Source organism: Boleophthalmus pectinirostris, unplaced genomic scaffold (assembly GCF_026225935.1).
Source record: "Boleophthalmus pectinirostris isolate CB_2022bp ecotype Guang Dong unplaced genomic scaffold, ASM2622593v1 HiC_scaffold_16, whole genome shotgun sequence".
In the NCBI taxonomy this organism is placed as follows: domain Eukaryota; kingdom Metazoa; phylum Chordata; class Actinopteri; order Gobiiformes; family Gobiidae; genus Boleophthalmus; species Boleophthalmus pectinirostris.
This window is the reverse complement of record NW_026571095.1, coordinates 27,254,580-27,269,968: the sequence shown is the minus strand read 5'-3', so window position 1 is coordinate 27,269,968 and position 15,389 is coordinate 27,254,580. Positions and strand designations below refer to the sequence as shown.

At 39.5% G+C, this 15,389-nt stretch overlaps 1 protein-coding gene across 1 annotated transcript in view; it reads left to right on the top strand.

The window, feature by feature from the left end:
• Positions 1 to 8,909, top strand: part of twsg1a (twisted gastrulation BMP signaling modulator 1a) — a 35,113-nt gene extending 26,204 nt beyond the window's left edge. The window contains exons 4-5 of the mRNA XM_055152194.1: positions 3,801 to 4,061; positions 7,341 to 8,909. Of these exons, the coding sequence (XP_055008169.1) occupies positions 3,801 to 4,061; positions 7,341 to 7,522 (443 nt within the window). The 3' untranslated portion in view covers positions 7,523 to 8,909. The remainder of the gene's footprint in view (positions 1 to 3,800; positions 4,062 to 7,340) is intronic.
• The last annotated feature ends 6,480 nt before the right edge of the window (positions 8,910 to 15,389 follow it).

Genomic DNA, 15,389 nt, shown 5'->3' with positions numbered 1-15,389 from the left:
AGACTCAGCGATGTTTAGTTTGGGGCTGAAATGAGGAACTAAAACCACAAGATTAAAACCGTCTAAATAAATAAAGCTTCAGTGGAACTCACACTTGCACTAATGGAGCGTGAAGTAAATGATTCATTAGTCCATTTCTCACAATTTGAAGGAATGACGCTGGGGTTTTAACCATTGACTGTAGGCGTAAATGGACAAAGCTGACCCGCTAGTCGCCGTGCTTCAATAGAAGGTGAGCATGGGCGCGCTTTTGGCTCCATCGACTCTGGCTCCAATTCACTTTCTGTTAAAAAAAACGTTGCTCTTCTCTCTAAAACTGCTGCTGTCAGACTCGTCATTTTGGTCGTAAAATGTTCACATTGACCCGCTCTACATGATCCTGGTGGTTTTATTTCAATATTTTGACTATTTCAACTTAAAACGATGAAAATGTGACATATAAAGTTAAATACCTGTTCCAGATTTTGAGTGCAGCTGCTAGAAAAGCTATAATCAGGAGATGGCTAAATTCACAAATACCAACATTGGATGAAAGGTTTGAGTTTGTTTATGATATTTTTAAGATGGAGAGAATTATTTTTAGTATTAAGACTGCAACAAAACTAAATCAGCTTTTATATCAAAATAAAATGAAATGTGAATGTAACCAGACCAAATGTCGGGCCATGTTTTTTTCCTTTTTACCAATCTTCCTGAAGCAGCACATATTTCTTCAGTCTGTTGATTGGGAAGAAATATTAATTATTTCCTTACCTGCCATGAACACCATTTATAAGCAGCGCAACACAAGAAACTTACAAACAGAATTTGTTCAAAAATCATTCAGAATAACTTAAGTATGTATTTCATTGAAATATGTCAGATAAAATCCTGAAAAAGTTGTGGCACAATTGAGACCACATCATTTTTGCATGTTTTTTTTGTATGTATGAACAAATGTGTTGAGATATATTGTAAATTGCGTGTGTACAATATATATGTATGATGACAAAAAATGTTTTTGTTTTTTTATATGTATATAGATTAACTAACTTAGTTTCATAAAGGATACAATTCAGGGGGACTTTACAGCTTGGGGACTTTCTAGCTGGTTCCCAGCAAATGCTATGGGCTTTTCCACCTTTAAGGCACTCAAAGCTTTACAACAAGGAACCATTCACACACCAGTGTACACAGACACTGAAGACGAGGTGGGTTAAATGTCTTGCCCAGGGGCACAACAACAGCATTCATCTGTGTGAGCTGGACTTGCCCTGCCGTCAGTGGATCATCATCTGTAGGAGCCAAGTGAGTGGATCTGATCCCAAGAGCGGAATTTGAACTGCCAACCTTTAGATCAGTGGACAAACGCTCTACCAACTGAGCTACTCCCACTTTTTTATAGTCTATGGTTGTAGGGAGTATTATACTGGGACTGAGCTGGCAATAAAAGCACTGAGAACAGCACAGAAATGGGATTTCTCTAGCATAGTATCAAAATCGATGTTGAAATTTTAGTATTGTGACAACACCACTAAGGAACAGACTTGATACTCGATACTCTGATTCTAATACCACAATTATAAACAAAAACACTCTTTATTTAGACAATAGAATACTTTCAACATTAAATCGTAGTACTTTCTTTTATATTCCCATGTGGTCTTATATCAGTCGTCCAAACAGCAAAATAAAAACACCAGGATCATGATAATACAAACATTTTAAAAGCAAAATAACGAGGCTCACGGCAGCAGTTACAGAGAGAGAGGTGAAAGTCAATGGGAGCCAGAGTCAGTATATACAGTCTATGGCGTATACGAGTCTATGTGCTCTTATACTTGTTCTGATACAGCTTGAAATCATTCTAAAGTTATTCAGAAAGCTTCATGCCTGTCCTGTGTTTGTGACTTTTACCTGTCAGCATTAGCTCCTGTCTGCTTCTCCATCTGTAACCCATCTGCTAACTACCTCACTGTTTTACCCCTGGATCCTCCGCAGCTCCTGTCCACAGTCCAGACCTGAGACCTGGGAGGGGCCTGGTGAACTGCTTCATTCAAACCAGCTGTGACTTTTTAACTTTCTACCATTTTTTTCCCCCCATTTTTGTAACTTGATTCTTCAGTTCGAGCCTTCCCTGCCGGATAAGTAACTACTACCTTTGAGTGTAATTCGTCTAAAAGGATTGGAAAGATGTTATCGGAGAATGTACGGCTCATGTTTAGTCATTATGTCTGCTTTAGGAAGATTAAATGGAGTGTTAAAAGTTCTGAGTTGGAGATAAGATAGTGCAGACAGAAGCTTGTTTTGCTAAACCAGGCTTATCGTGGCTACATTAAGTTATCTTTGGGAAAACAACTCTGATGATGTGGGGTGAACTCAGCAGAAAATGGAGACAGGTTTCTATCAGGGCTTTCTACCGCACGACAATTCTCCAGAAATATACAAAAGCATGATACAAAACAGTACACAACTTCACAAACCTGACGTTCAGTAGTTTCATTGAGGGAGTGAGCGCAAAGGGAGGTGAAAGTGACTTATAAAACATGTTTATGCATGTTTACAACAAATACAGCATGTTCAAAATAATAAAAGGTAACATGGTGATCTAAATGTGTTATGGATTAGCAGTTAATACCCCATTGAAGTAAAATATCCCCTTTTTAAACTCTTAAAAAATTTTATCAGGTAACTAATTATTTTATTTTGATTTTAGGGATTTGGTGACAGCAGATGCTTGTTTATGTTAAAGGGACAGTTCGGAATTTTGGACATAGGACCTAATTTCCTCATGAGCCAGAGTGTTGGAGATGTGTGGAGACACTTTTTGAAATATTCCATCCAGTCCTTGTATTTGCAGAGGTCACTGGTGCTAGACTAGTGCATGTCAATGGCCATAGTTATCCTGACACTAAAAACAGTCTTACCCACTCCACAAAACACCCGAAGCAAATCTGTTATTATACCGCTGCTGCTGAATCCATGGTTTCATCACATGCCCAGTAGGGTTGGGCAGTATCCAAATTTTGATACTGTTAAACCTTAGGATTTTACCGGGGTATATGGTATTGCCAAAATGTTTTAGTACAACTTTAGTAAGATATGAAACCGCACCACTATACGGTCTATGCTTATGACCTGCAGACTTATAATCTCTGAAAAGTTTCACATGAACCATCTCCAATATGTTACGCAGACTCACAGAACAGACTCATCATCAGCAGCACATCCTCTGTCAGAGAGAAAACACATATAATCCACTGAGTCATGTCCTTTAGTCCAACAGAAGCTGAACTGCATCAGCGCACAAGGAAAGAGTTTATGCAAATGAGCCATGTGGTTTAAGTTTTGTTTCTGTAAAACGTAAACAAATGCGCCTGAAGCCAAAATGCTGCCAAATTGCAGAGTACTAGTATTTTTTGGGGACCAGTTCACAGCTTGTCTTGGTCTCCCTTATGAGCGTCACATGACAATGGAATGAAACTAATCAATTGTCATCTTCCCACGCAGTTAAAAGAAATGTTATAGATACTAATAGTTTTAAATCGTAATAGCATTAAATTGAAAATACAACCACACATTCATTTGTGCCGAGCAAACAAATGTAGGTATCAATAAATTATAATGTTATATTAGGTCCTTATGCACTGCAGATTTTTTTAATGATGGTAATGAAACTGATATCATTGCTACTTTTTGATACTGCGAGATAACGTAATACCGTATCACCGTCCAACCCTAATACCCAGTGTCGGTAAGTGTAAATAGAGCCTATACAGACTAATTTACTAATGTTTTCTTGTTTTTTTTCTGTGTAACAGGCATGTGTAACCCTAAGAACTACAGCGACTCACCCGCGACCTCTAAGAGCACGGTGGAGGAACTGCACCGGCCCATCCCTTCCCTGTTCCGCGCTCTGACCGAGGGAGACACACCCATAAACATGATGGTGTGGTCGTTTCCTGTGGCTGAGGAACTGTCCCACCACGAGAATCTGGTGTCTTTCCTGGAGACGCTCGAGAACCAGCACCAGAACGTGTCTCTGCCCGGCAACAGTATCCATGCCAACTATGATGGACAAGGTAAAACCACTACTGCTCAAGTTAGAGTCAGTTTTATTCATATTCGTTTCCCCTTTTTGGTTTATCCTAGTTTATAACTACTCAAATCATGTAATCCTAGGCTACTTTCGACTTGGAGTAAACTTTGTTTAGGCCTGATATAATCTGGTGATACTTGGAGAGCTGAATATTTTTTGTTAACTACTGGTACACACTACATAAAGTATTCAAAAGGTGAGGCTTGCCTCCCCCAGGGGGCACCAAAGAGCCACTGGGGAGGTGCGACACACACTCGAAGAAAAAATAACGGTCCACATCTGTACACATCTGCAGCAGAATTGATATCGGTAACTGTGCGTGTATGTATTCGCTGTAAAATCTGCCAACCTCATAGTTTAGAGTGTCACCTTTTTTGCCTTGTATACGACACGTGGACCGCACTTCCTCCCGTATGCAATGTGGCCATGCCTCTGAACCAGAACTAAAACCACGACTAAACCAGGACTAAAATCAGGACTAAAACCAGGTCTAAACCAGGTCTAAACCAGATCTAAACCAGATCTAAACCAGGTATAAACCAAGTATAAACCAGGTATAAACCAGATATAAACCAGGTATAAACCAGGACTAAAATCAAGACTAAACCATGCCGCTCACACCACTCCTCCTTTCGTGCACCACACACACCGTGCCTCCTATGCTGCCAGTCCATGAAGATATTGTCGTGAAAAGAGAGCCGCAGCAACTTAATAATAACCTTGTGTGTCGGAATGGCAGAATGTTGCAAAAATTGTTTATGAATGCTCTTAAAAAAAAAAGAAGAAAAGAAAATACAGTATTTAAAAATATATATTATTAAAAATCTGTTGTTATTGAAACTCATCATTGCAGGAAAACAACAGATGCATTTACTTCAAAGGTCTGTGTGGGGGTGGACAGGCTGATGGGATTTTGGGGAAGGGAGGGGCTCGGTCGTCTTTAAGGGGAGGCTCACATTCACCAAATTTGAAAACCCCTGGTGTATACTTATATTTATACGTGAAACGGTGAACGTGTCATCTAACCACAGTGAATTACAGAAATACTTTCAGAACTATTCACCAGTTACTTCTTCTTGTTCTCAAAGTGCCGTTCTCATGAGTCTGAATAATCTGAATGACATACAAGTCTTATTATTTAAAGAGCCCATATTATGCTATTTTCTGATCTATTCTAAGTTATGTGATGTGAATGAAGCAACACACAACTCCAGGTATGTTTTTGAAGAGGTAACAGCATTAAAACATGGATAAAATTTCACAGGACTCAAATCTGCGTAATATAGGACCTTTTAAATAATACTATAAGTTGATATTAACAAACTTATACAATATTAATAATAATTCGTGACTGTCTTTTCCCCTGTTGTTGTTGTGCAACCCACATTAAACCCAACCCACACTTACGAGTCTCTGTTTTACTGCACATTTTTAGGAAGTGGTAAAGGTGATAAAAGTACTGTTGTCTGTATTTCCGTCACATGTTGTTGGGCCCTGACTCGTAATAGCAATGATTCACTTCACTCTCAGCTCGCTCCAAAACATGTGTTTATACTTTACTCCAGTCAGCCTCCACCAGAAGGATGGAGAAAGACAGTGTTTTTGGCGACATCTAGAGGCAAAACTGCTCACTACAACACGTGCTGGTGGAATATTTTGTAGCAGGAGGGACTGTTGTGTATAAGTGAATAAATTGTAGTGGTCACTTATGTCATTTTTCCAGCAGCCAGCTCTAGGACTGCTACTTTTTTATGTTTTTTTAGTATTTAAAAGTCCTGTATTGGGTTTTAAGCCGTGTTTATAATTCTCTTACTCCTCAAAAACATACCTGGAGTTGTGCTTTGCTTCATTCACAATAACAATAATAACATAGACCAGAATACAGAGTAATGTGGGCCATTTAACTCTGAGAAGAATTAATCTGATATGAGTTAGACGTGTTCAAATCAAATATGGCTCTTACCGGTAACAGTTGTAATGGTGATTAATTACTAAAACACTGGACATGATGGCCAAGTTATTTGTTATAATTTGGTGTTTTGGTTCTCAGTTAGAAAGCAGAATGAGCTTCACATGAGTCTCGCATTTGGGTTTCCAGTTTCAGTGCTGAAATCCAGTTGGTTTAAACCTAAAATGTCTCTCTCTGATCTGAATGGTCTCTACATAAACACCAGCATATGCAGCCAGCCATGATGTACTGAGAACTGAGTACTGAAAAATGCATAATGAAGAAGAAAAAAACATATATAAGTCGCATTGAACTATAAGTCACATTAAGGCATAGTAATAACAATAGAACAGAGAACAACAGGCTGTTAACGTCACATATGAACAGTTCTTCATATAAACTATAACATAAACAACAGAACAGAACAAGTTTACCAAACTCTCCATCTCACTCCAAATCACTAAATCCATTGAATTCTTCATCCTCTGTGTCACTTCTGAGAAACTCTGCGACCTCCGAAGGTAAACGGAGCGCTGCTTTCTCTTCTGTGTAGCTGTCGTCAGACTCAGCATCAGTTCCAGTTAGAATTATTCCAGCCTGTCTGAATTCTGACAGGATGGTTTCGGTGTCACTGAAGTCCAGGCTTTGTCCATCCATTCAATGACTCCAGGAAAGTTGCATGGTGCAACATGGTGTTGTGGTCACTGTTTCTTGGTCACTCCAAACTTTCTTTCTCCTGCTTTATTACTGTTTTCAGCTGCATATGCTACTTGTGGCTTGTAATCTGTAAATCGCATGGCCACCCAAACCATAAAAAAAGTGCAACTTGCAGTTGGAAAAATACAGTATATATCCTCTATATGCAGTTTAGACACTGGTAGGTTTAGGTTGTTACCGTGAAAACTACCACTGCATGACATCACAAGTTAGAACAGAGCATTTTGAGCTTTGGAAATGTAGACAGTCTAGTAAACCAGTGTGTAAAATCCCTCAACCCCTCAATGTCAAAGGAGAAATTCAATTTGTCAACTGGACAAAAGTTTATTTTGGTCGAATACATTTCTCAGCTCATCCAAGCTGCTCCTTCAGTTCTGGTCAGTTTCAGAGTAATTTCAGTGTAGTTAGCTCCTCCCTGCAGGCAGATATACAAATATACAAATACAGTTATACAAAACACAACTCCAGGTATGTTTTTGATGAGGTAACAACATTCTAACATGGCTCAAAGTTCACAGGAGTCCACTTTGTGTAATATAGAACCTTTAAGTTACACACATTTGATTTGTTTCCTTTCTCCTCTTCCTCTTGTTGCAGAGAGCATGTGCACGGTGGTGTACTTTGACGACTGCGTATCCATCCACCAGTGTAAACAGTACTGCGAGTCTATGGGAGGATCCAAGTACCGCTGGTTCCACAACGCGTGCTGTCAGTGCATCGGGCCCGAGTGTGTGGACTATGGCTCCAAAGCCGTCAAATGCATGAACTGCCTTTTCTGATCCCACCCAAACACCCCGGACTTTCACACTTTCACAACACGTTAATAAATGATCAGATGATTTTTTTTTTGGTGATGTCACTGTCTCAGATGTAATCCTAATTCCTGTATTGATTTGTAAAGTGTTTTGATGTGAAAAATCGACAAATGTTATACCTAATCATTTATATTAGTAATAAGTTTGTGTGATTACAATGCTGAAAGGTGTAAGAGACAATATGGGCAAACCTGATTTACAATTATTATCAAATCAAAATGTGTATGAGTTCAAGCCACTGCCAAAATTTTACCAAAAAATAAGACATTTCATATATTTTTGGAATTATTGGAAAAAATATTGGAGAGTACTGTATTAACTGAGGTAAGTCTGTTTTCCTAACTATACAAAACTCGCTTCAAAAAGTTGGTTCAAAACATGCAAGTGAATTCATTTACAAATTTCAAAATATTTTTCTTTTCAAAATATTAACCTAATCTGGCTACAGGATAATATTTTTAAATTTTAAATGTGTGCATAATTACTTTTTTTTTCTTTTTCAGTCAATACAACTTTTACACACATGTTTAAGCGAAATTTTAAAAATCAAATTTAAAATGTTTGTAATTTTTGCAAGTTTTATACACCTAAATAACAGTTTTTCTTATCTCTTCTGCACTAAAGAGCTGCAGAACAAATGTTTTCAAAAAAAGTTGTCTCAAAATCATAGACTGTATATAGAAATGAACATAGGAAGTGAGCATGAGCGCACTTCCTGGCTCCACGGACTCTGGCACCAATTCACTTTCTATTGAAAAACCTTCACCCCTCTTTCTGTAACTGCTGCTGTCATGCTCGCCGTTTTGGTCTTAAAATGTTCGTAATAACCCACTCTATCCTGTGATCCTGTTTTTTATTTGCCATTTTGTTGGTAAATCAAGATATGAACATTAATAACAGACCAACAAGGTGCTGTCTTTTCCCCTCGATGAGCTTCATTTGACTGGAAATGAACATCACACTCTTGTCCACGTCTTTATACAGTCCGTGTTCAAGTTATGAATTGTAGTTTTGTCCTTTTTAAACTTATACTGTCACACATTTTTGATTCTTGTTTCTAAAATAATCCAATCAAATCACGAAATCAGCGATCATTTTGTTTGCCCTGTTTGTAAAAAGTAGTGCCCCTCTGTAAAATAGCCCCGCCCCTGCCCAATATAAAAGCCCTAAGCACAATGTGTAAGTCTGCTGTGTTTTCCACTGTATATTTTTTTAGATATATTTTCAATAGTGTTTTTTACTAGATGAGTTTATGGTGAATATAATGTATTTTTACACTTATGATCGGCTGTTACGCAAGTCTTGTGCCAAATAAAAACCTGTTTGGTGTTGGAGACAGTTAAAGATGCAAGTGAGTTCTTTTATTTTGTATAAAACTGAGAACTGTATTTTTAAAAATGTATTTAAAAAAGATGTTATGTCAACGTATATACAATTTAATTTGAAGTAAGTCAAATAAAATAATGTAATTTTGTGTTCATGCCATAGTCCTAATTATGGAAGGAAGGAAGGAAGGGCATCTGGCATAAATACAAATATGAAATGTTAATGCCAAGTGAATATTTCAGGATTTATGAATATCTTTAAGATTTTTTTCTATTCTATTCTACCTTGAATTTCCAAAGAATATTAATACATTGTTTTCTTGATTACCTTAAATAAAATAAAATGTTGGATTCATATAAAAAGGCTACGATTTATATATTTGTACATTTCATGGTCTACCAGAATAAGATCCAAAATTATAAAATTGAACATAATCGGAAAATTTAAAAAAAGCTGATAGAGTTTTGGCTTTTGCTGTGAAAGTTGACGCTTCAAATCCTGCTCTTAAACATCATTTGTCCACTTAGATCCACAGGTTGGAGGTCCGATTCCAGCTCCCACTGATGAATTCTGCGGTTGTGTCCTTTGGCAAGCCACTGCGCGCACTGAAATATAAATGGGAGTGGTTTCTTGATGTAAAGTGCTTTGAGTCACAGAAAATGTGGCAGTTCAGCATTTGTTTTGTGGCCTGGCAAATTCAGAAAGGTTATTTTTTCTGCGGCGTGATTTCAGTCTGGTCCCCAATGTTTCCTTTTTAGTGTTTGAGACCCGGTCGAGCATGATTGTGCAGTCCGATTTGTTTTTTTTCAGTGACATGAACAAAAAATCTCCTTGGTCATCTATAATTTATAAATAAAATCATTTCTTTCATTGTTTATTGTTTATTTAAGGATCCCAGTAGTAGAATTGCACAGACTTCTCTTCCTGGGGTCCACACTCTTATTAATTGACTGTACATTAGTAAATCACATACCATACCAACTTTATTTATAAAGCACTTTAAAAACTTTACAGTAAACCAAAGTGCTGTACACAAACACAGGACAGACAAACAATCGCAGTAAAAGAAATATATGGTACACATAAATACAGCTACTAAAAACATAGAAAAACAGTAAAATACTCAACAAGAAATATACATGTCACTTATTAAAAGCCAGTGAAAAAAGGTACGTTTTTAGGAGTGATTTAAAAACAGGTACAGACTCGGCCTGTCTAATCTCTAATGGCAACTGGTTCCGCAGCCGAGGGGCAGAAACAGAAAACGCACGGTCCCTACGAAGTTTACGTTTAGTTTTTGGGACGGTGAGCTGGAGCTGGTCTGCTGCCCTGAGAATGCAAGAGGGGACATAAGGGTGGATCAAGTCAGTGAGGTAGGAGGGTGCTAGGCCGTGCAAACACTTAAAAGTAAATAAAATAATTTTAAAATCAACTCTAAAAGACACTGGGAGCCACATAATAGTCAGTACATAACAGTGACTTTTATCATGAGAGGAATATGCAGAAGACACATCAGTTCAGTTTGGTTAGCATTGATTTATTGAGATGTTTTTAAAAGCAAGATGAATGTGTATCAGTATTATTTCTTGAGGCAGCTTATTCCAGTGAGAAATGGCTCTGTATATAAAAGTTTTTTTGGTGCATTTGTTCTTGGTTTAGGCAGCACAGGAGGCTCGTCTTGTGTTATACCCATGTCTGTTACAGGTTTGCTGTAGATGTGAGATCAGACTCAGAGGTCTGTGTATCGTCCAGAGTCCAGACTTTGTGCAAGGACAGAACCGAACTACATGTGAGTCTCTCTTTGACTTTCATCCATGACTGTCTCTTGGGCTACATTTACACGTAGCCTGGTATGTTGAGAAACAAATATTTCCCTCTCTCTGTTTTTTAAAATAACATTGTGCACATAGCAGAGTTTTCAAAAAAGTTTTTGTTTACATCAACCTGTATAAATACACCATCGAGTGTCATAACTACACCCAACCTCTGGAGGCACCTGGATTAGATTCAAACCTGTAGCATTTATTTCATTACAGTTGTAAATTTTACTCAAAAATGCCTTGAAAAACATGTATGCAAGTGAGTGGGCTCGCCTCTCCACAGATCTGTTAAAGAAGTGGCAAAATTGCTGACCTGCGAGCCTCATTGGTTTCTCTTCATGAATATGATCCATCGGCTGTGTGTGCAAATGCAAATACATGAAAAGTGTTTCACCAGAAGAAATGCGACTGCTGCTCTGATGCTCCATCATCATCATCAGAGCAAAAGATAAACATTGGTCGTACTTTTTGCGCATCAGCTCCTAAAACTCTGTTTATCTAATTTACACGCAAACACGAAACCATAGTTTTCCAGAATGTCAACTCTAGCCAGAGTTTTTAAAGAGATTTGTGTTCAGGGGCAAATCTGCAGTGTGCGTGTAAAAGATGAGTACAAAAGAAGGGAAATGTCTCTGTTTTTAAAAATACCTGTGTACATGTGAATGGGGCCTTGCGCATAACATAACATTACCTCACCTCACATTAACAGAGTTTAGAAATCTTAGATGTTTTTCAGTTACCAGTGATATTTTTGTCCTTGATTTTTTCCTTTACAGACGAACCATGCGTGTTTCTGATTGGTTAACCCACCTGTCAATCACACCAATCTGAAAACGGCAAGATTCATTGATGACCAGACTCACATTTTTGTAAAGTTTTGAAGAAGTGTTTATTCTGGATCCCAGGCAATTTATTATGTAAAATACACACACACACACACACACACATGCACACATGCACACACACACACACACACAGCAGAAATACTTGCGTTAGTTGTTAAAAATGTCCACAGTTGTCTGACCCATAATGCACATGTTGGATTGTGTCCCATGTTTTTGTCCATATTTGTGTGTGTGTTTGTTTCCCACACTGATCCGTCTGTTCTGGTGAAACGCACCATTTCCTCACAGCACAAACATGTGATTATAGAACTGTGGTCCACAGGTGTTCAAATGCTCATCCGAGCGGACGGAGACACAGAAAGAGAGAGAGAGGGGGAGGAGAGAGGGAGGAGAGGGGGAGGAGAGGTGGAGAGGTGGACAGAAATAGAAAGAAGTGATGGGGGAAGAGAAAAGGGGAAACAGGGAGAACTAGAGGGAGAGACAGAGAGAGAGAGAGATGGAGAAAAGAAGAGAGAGGGAGGAGGATGGAGAAAAGAAGAGAGAGAGAGGGGCAGTGAGAGAGAGAAGAGAGACAGAGAGACAGGGAGGAGGATGGAGAAAACAAGAGAGAGAGGGGCAGCAAGAGAGAGAGAAGAGAGACAAAGAGAGAGGGAGAAGGATGGAGAAAAGAAGAGAGAGAGGGGGCAGCGAGAGAGAGAAGAGAGACAGAGAGAGAGAGAGAGGAGTAATGGAGAAGAGAGACAGAGAGAGAAAAGAGAGATAGAGAAGAAAAGAGAGAGGAGAGAGATGGAGATGGAGAAGTGAAAAGAGACAGAAAGAGAGAGAGAGATGGAGGGAGGGAGATGAGGAGAAAGTAGAGTCAGAGAGAGCAAGAGATAGATTGAGAGTAGAGATAAAGAAAGATGGGGGAAAAGAGAGAGAGGTAGAGATAGAGAGGAGAGAAAGAGGAGTGATAGATCAAAAGGAGGAGAGATGGAGTGAGGACGGAGGGAGGTAGGGAGGGCAGTGAGTGATGCCAGCTCCTCTGTGCTCCACAAATGCTCTTTGTTGAGGCCGGTGCCCGTTGAAAAGCAGCAGGGACCCTGTCACCCAGTCTGCTCCCGACTGGCACAAGGGCACAACAACAAAACAGCAGACCACACAGAGAGACGCGCTCTGTGTGTGTTTACTCTGACTGTACACCTAAAAAAAACACAACAGATGGACACACTTTACAGCACTTTAACAAAGAACGCTACAGGGGAAAAGAGAAACAGAGAGAGAGAGAGAGAGAAAGTTAAAGGGGCTGAGAGACAGAGAGAGAGAGACAGAGAGAGAGTGAGAGAGATATAGAAGAGGAGAGTGAGACAGAGAGAGAGTGAGAGACAGAGAGTGAAAGAGACAAAGAGAGAGATGCAGAAGAGAGAGAGATGGAGAAGAGGAGAGAGAGAGACAGAGTGTAAGAGAGACAGAGAGAGAGAGAGACAGAGAGAGTGAGAGAAATGGAGACGAGAAGAGAGAGAGAGACAAAGAGAGAGGAGAGAGAAACAGAGAGAGAGAGAGAGATGGAGAAGAGACAGAGAGCCAGAGAGAGCGATGGAGAAAAGGAGAGAGAGAGAAAGTGAGAGAGTGGCAGAGAGAGAGAGAGAGAGAGAGACAGAGAGAGGAGATAGAGAGAGAGACAGAGAGAGCGAGAGAGAGAGACAAAGAGAGAGATGGAGAAGAGGAGAGAGAGACAGAGTGTAAGAGAGACAGAGAGAGAGAGACAGAGAGAGTGAGAGAAATGGAGAAGAGAAGAGAGAGATGGAGAAGAGGAGAGAGGAAAGATGGAGAAGAGAGACAGAGAGAGAGGAGAGAGATGGAGAAGAGAGACAGGAGAAGAGAAATGGAGAGAGATGAGAGAGATGGAGAAGAGAGAGAAAGAGAAGAAAGAAGAAGAAGAAGAAAGAGAGGAGACGGGGGAAAGGAAAGAGAGAGAGAGGTGAGAGAAAGAGAGAGGGGGGAAGAGAGGAGGAAAGAGATAGAGGAGAGAGAGTGTGAGAGAGACACAGGGGGAGAGAAAGAGGATAGAGGAGTGTGAGAAAGAAACAAGAGACAGGTTATTCTCCTTATCCTGAGAGAGAAGAGAGAGAGAGAAAACAGAGGGAGGGTAGAGAGAGAGAGACAGGCGGCAGAGAGGTGAGAAAAAGAGGAGAGAGAGGGAGAGAGGTGCTAGTGACCCCCTTTCCCCGGCGCAGCTGTGGGACAGAGCCTGAGGAGCAGCACATCAAAGTTACGAGATAATGTGTTTCAGATGCCCGTGACCACCGACCACAATGCCCTGAGAATAAGACCTCATAATGCCTCAAAATAGCACGTGGTTTATTTAAATTCACATCATTTCAGTCGTTTCAACGGCCTCGTGTCATGTTTTTACTCAGTTTACACAATCTGCGGTCAGAGTGGAAGCGACTGTGTGCAGCTCTGGCCCCTACTGGTCGAACACGGGTACTGCAGTCTTTTATAAATACATTTTTCACAACGAGAAAAATGTTAAAACTTAAAACAATTTGTGTCTGTGAGGAGGAGGAGGAGGAGGAGAGAAAGAGGGGATAGAGAGAGAGAGAGAGAGCAGAAAGAAGGAGAGGAGAGAAACAGGGGATAGAGTGAGAGAGAGGGAAAGAGAGGAGATGGGGAGAGGAGAGAAAGGAAATAGAGAGAGAGAGGAGAAAAGAGGAGAGAATGAGAGAAGACAAGGGGAGAGGAGAGAAAGAAGGAACAGAGAGAGAGAGGGGGAAGGAGAGAAGGGGGATAGAGAGAGAGAGGAGAGAAAGAAGAGAGAGAGAGGAGGGAGAAGGGAAGAGGAGAGAAAGAGAGGAGAGAGCAGAGAGGGGGAGAGGAGAGAAAGAGGAGATGGAGAGCGAGAGAGAAAGAGAGGAGACAGAGGGAGAAGAGAGAAAGAGGGGATAGAGGGAGAGAGAAAGAGGGAGGGGGGGACAGGGGGAAATGAGAGAAAGGGGTTAGAGAGGAAAAGAGAGAAGCAGGAGGGGGAGAAGAGTCTTTATTTTTTAGTGTGTGAGACAAAACTTCAATAAATGATCAGAATATTAAAGGTGCACTATGTAACTTTTCAGGTGGGGTAAGATAGCGGCTTGTCTCCATGGCGATGTTCCTTCGTCAGTCTGCTCCACAGAATAGCGCTAAATTTGTTTATCTTCATGGAGCGATGAAGAGTTGAGTTCACATAGTGCATGTTAGTTGCAAAGTGTTTTTAAATTATTTATATTCATATGCAGAGGTTGGTAGAGTAGCCAACAATTTTACTTAAAAGTAACTAAAAGTAAATTTAAATAATAAAATAAACAAAATGATATTACTCAAGTAGAAGTACAAAGTAGTGGTCCTAAAAAGTGGTCCTAGTCTAACTTGAAATCAATATACTTTGAAGGACAAAACAGTAAAGAATGCACAAAATCTGATATTTTCAAAGGACAGACACAAAAATTAGACAAACTAAATCACATCTGAAGGAGGAGCTGCAAAAAACACAAACGTTCAAATCATTTCATATTGTTACATAAAGCTTTTGTCAGTTGTAGATTTAGTCACAGTGGGAAGAGTAACCACAACTTTTACTCAAGTAAGAATACTGTACAGTTACTTCAATAAAATTATTACTCAAGAGCTAAAAGTATACTGTTAAAACTACTTTGAAAACTATACAATTTCTTTAAAAGGTTAGCTACTCAAGTAAATGTAACTGAGTACTATTGACCTCAGTTCATATGCATTAAAACACCAGGAATTTCAAGATAGGTAGGTTTTAACAGTTTACATCTTTGTAGTATTTCTTGTCTTGTTTCAAATAATATAACCTATACA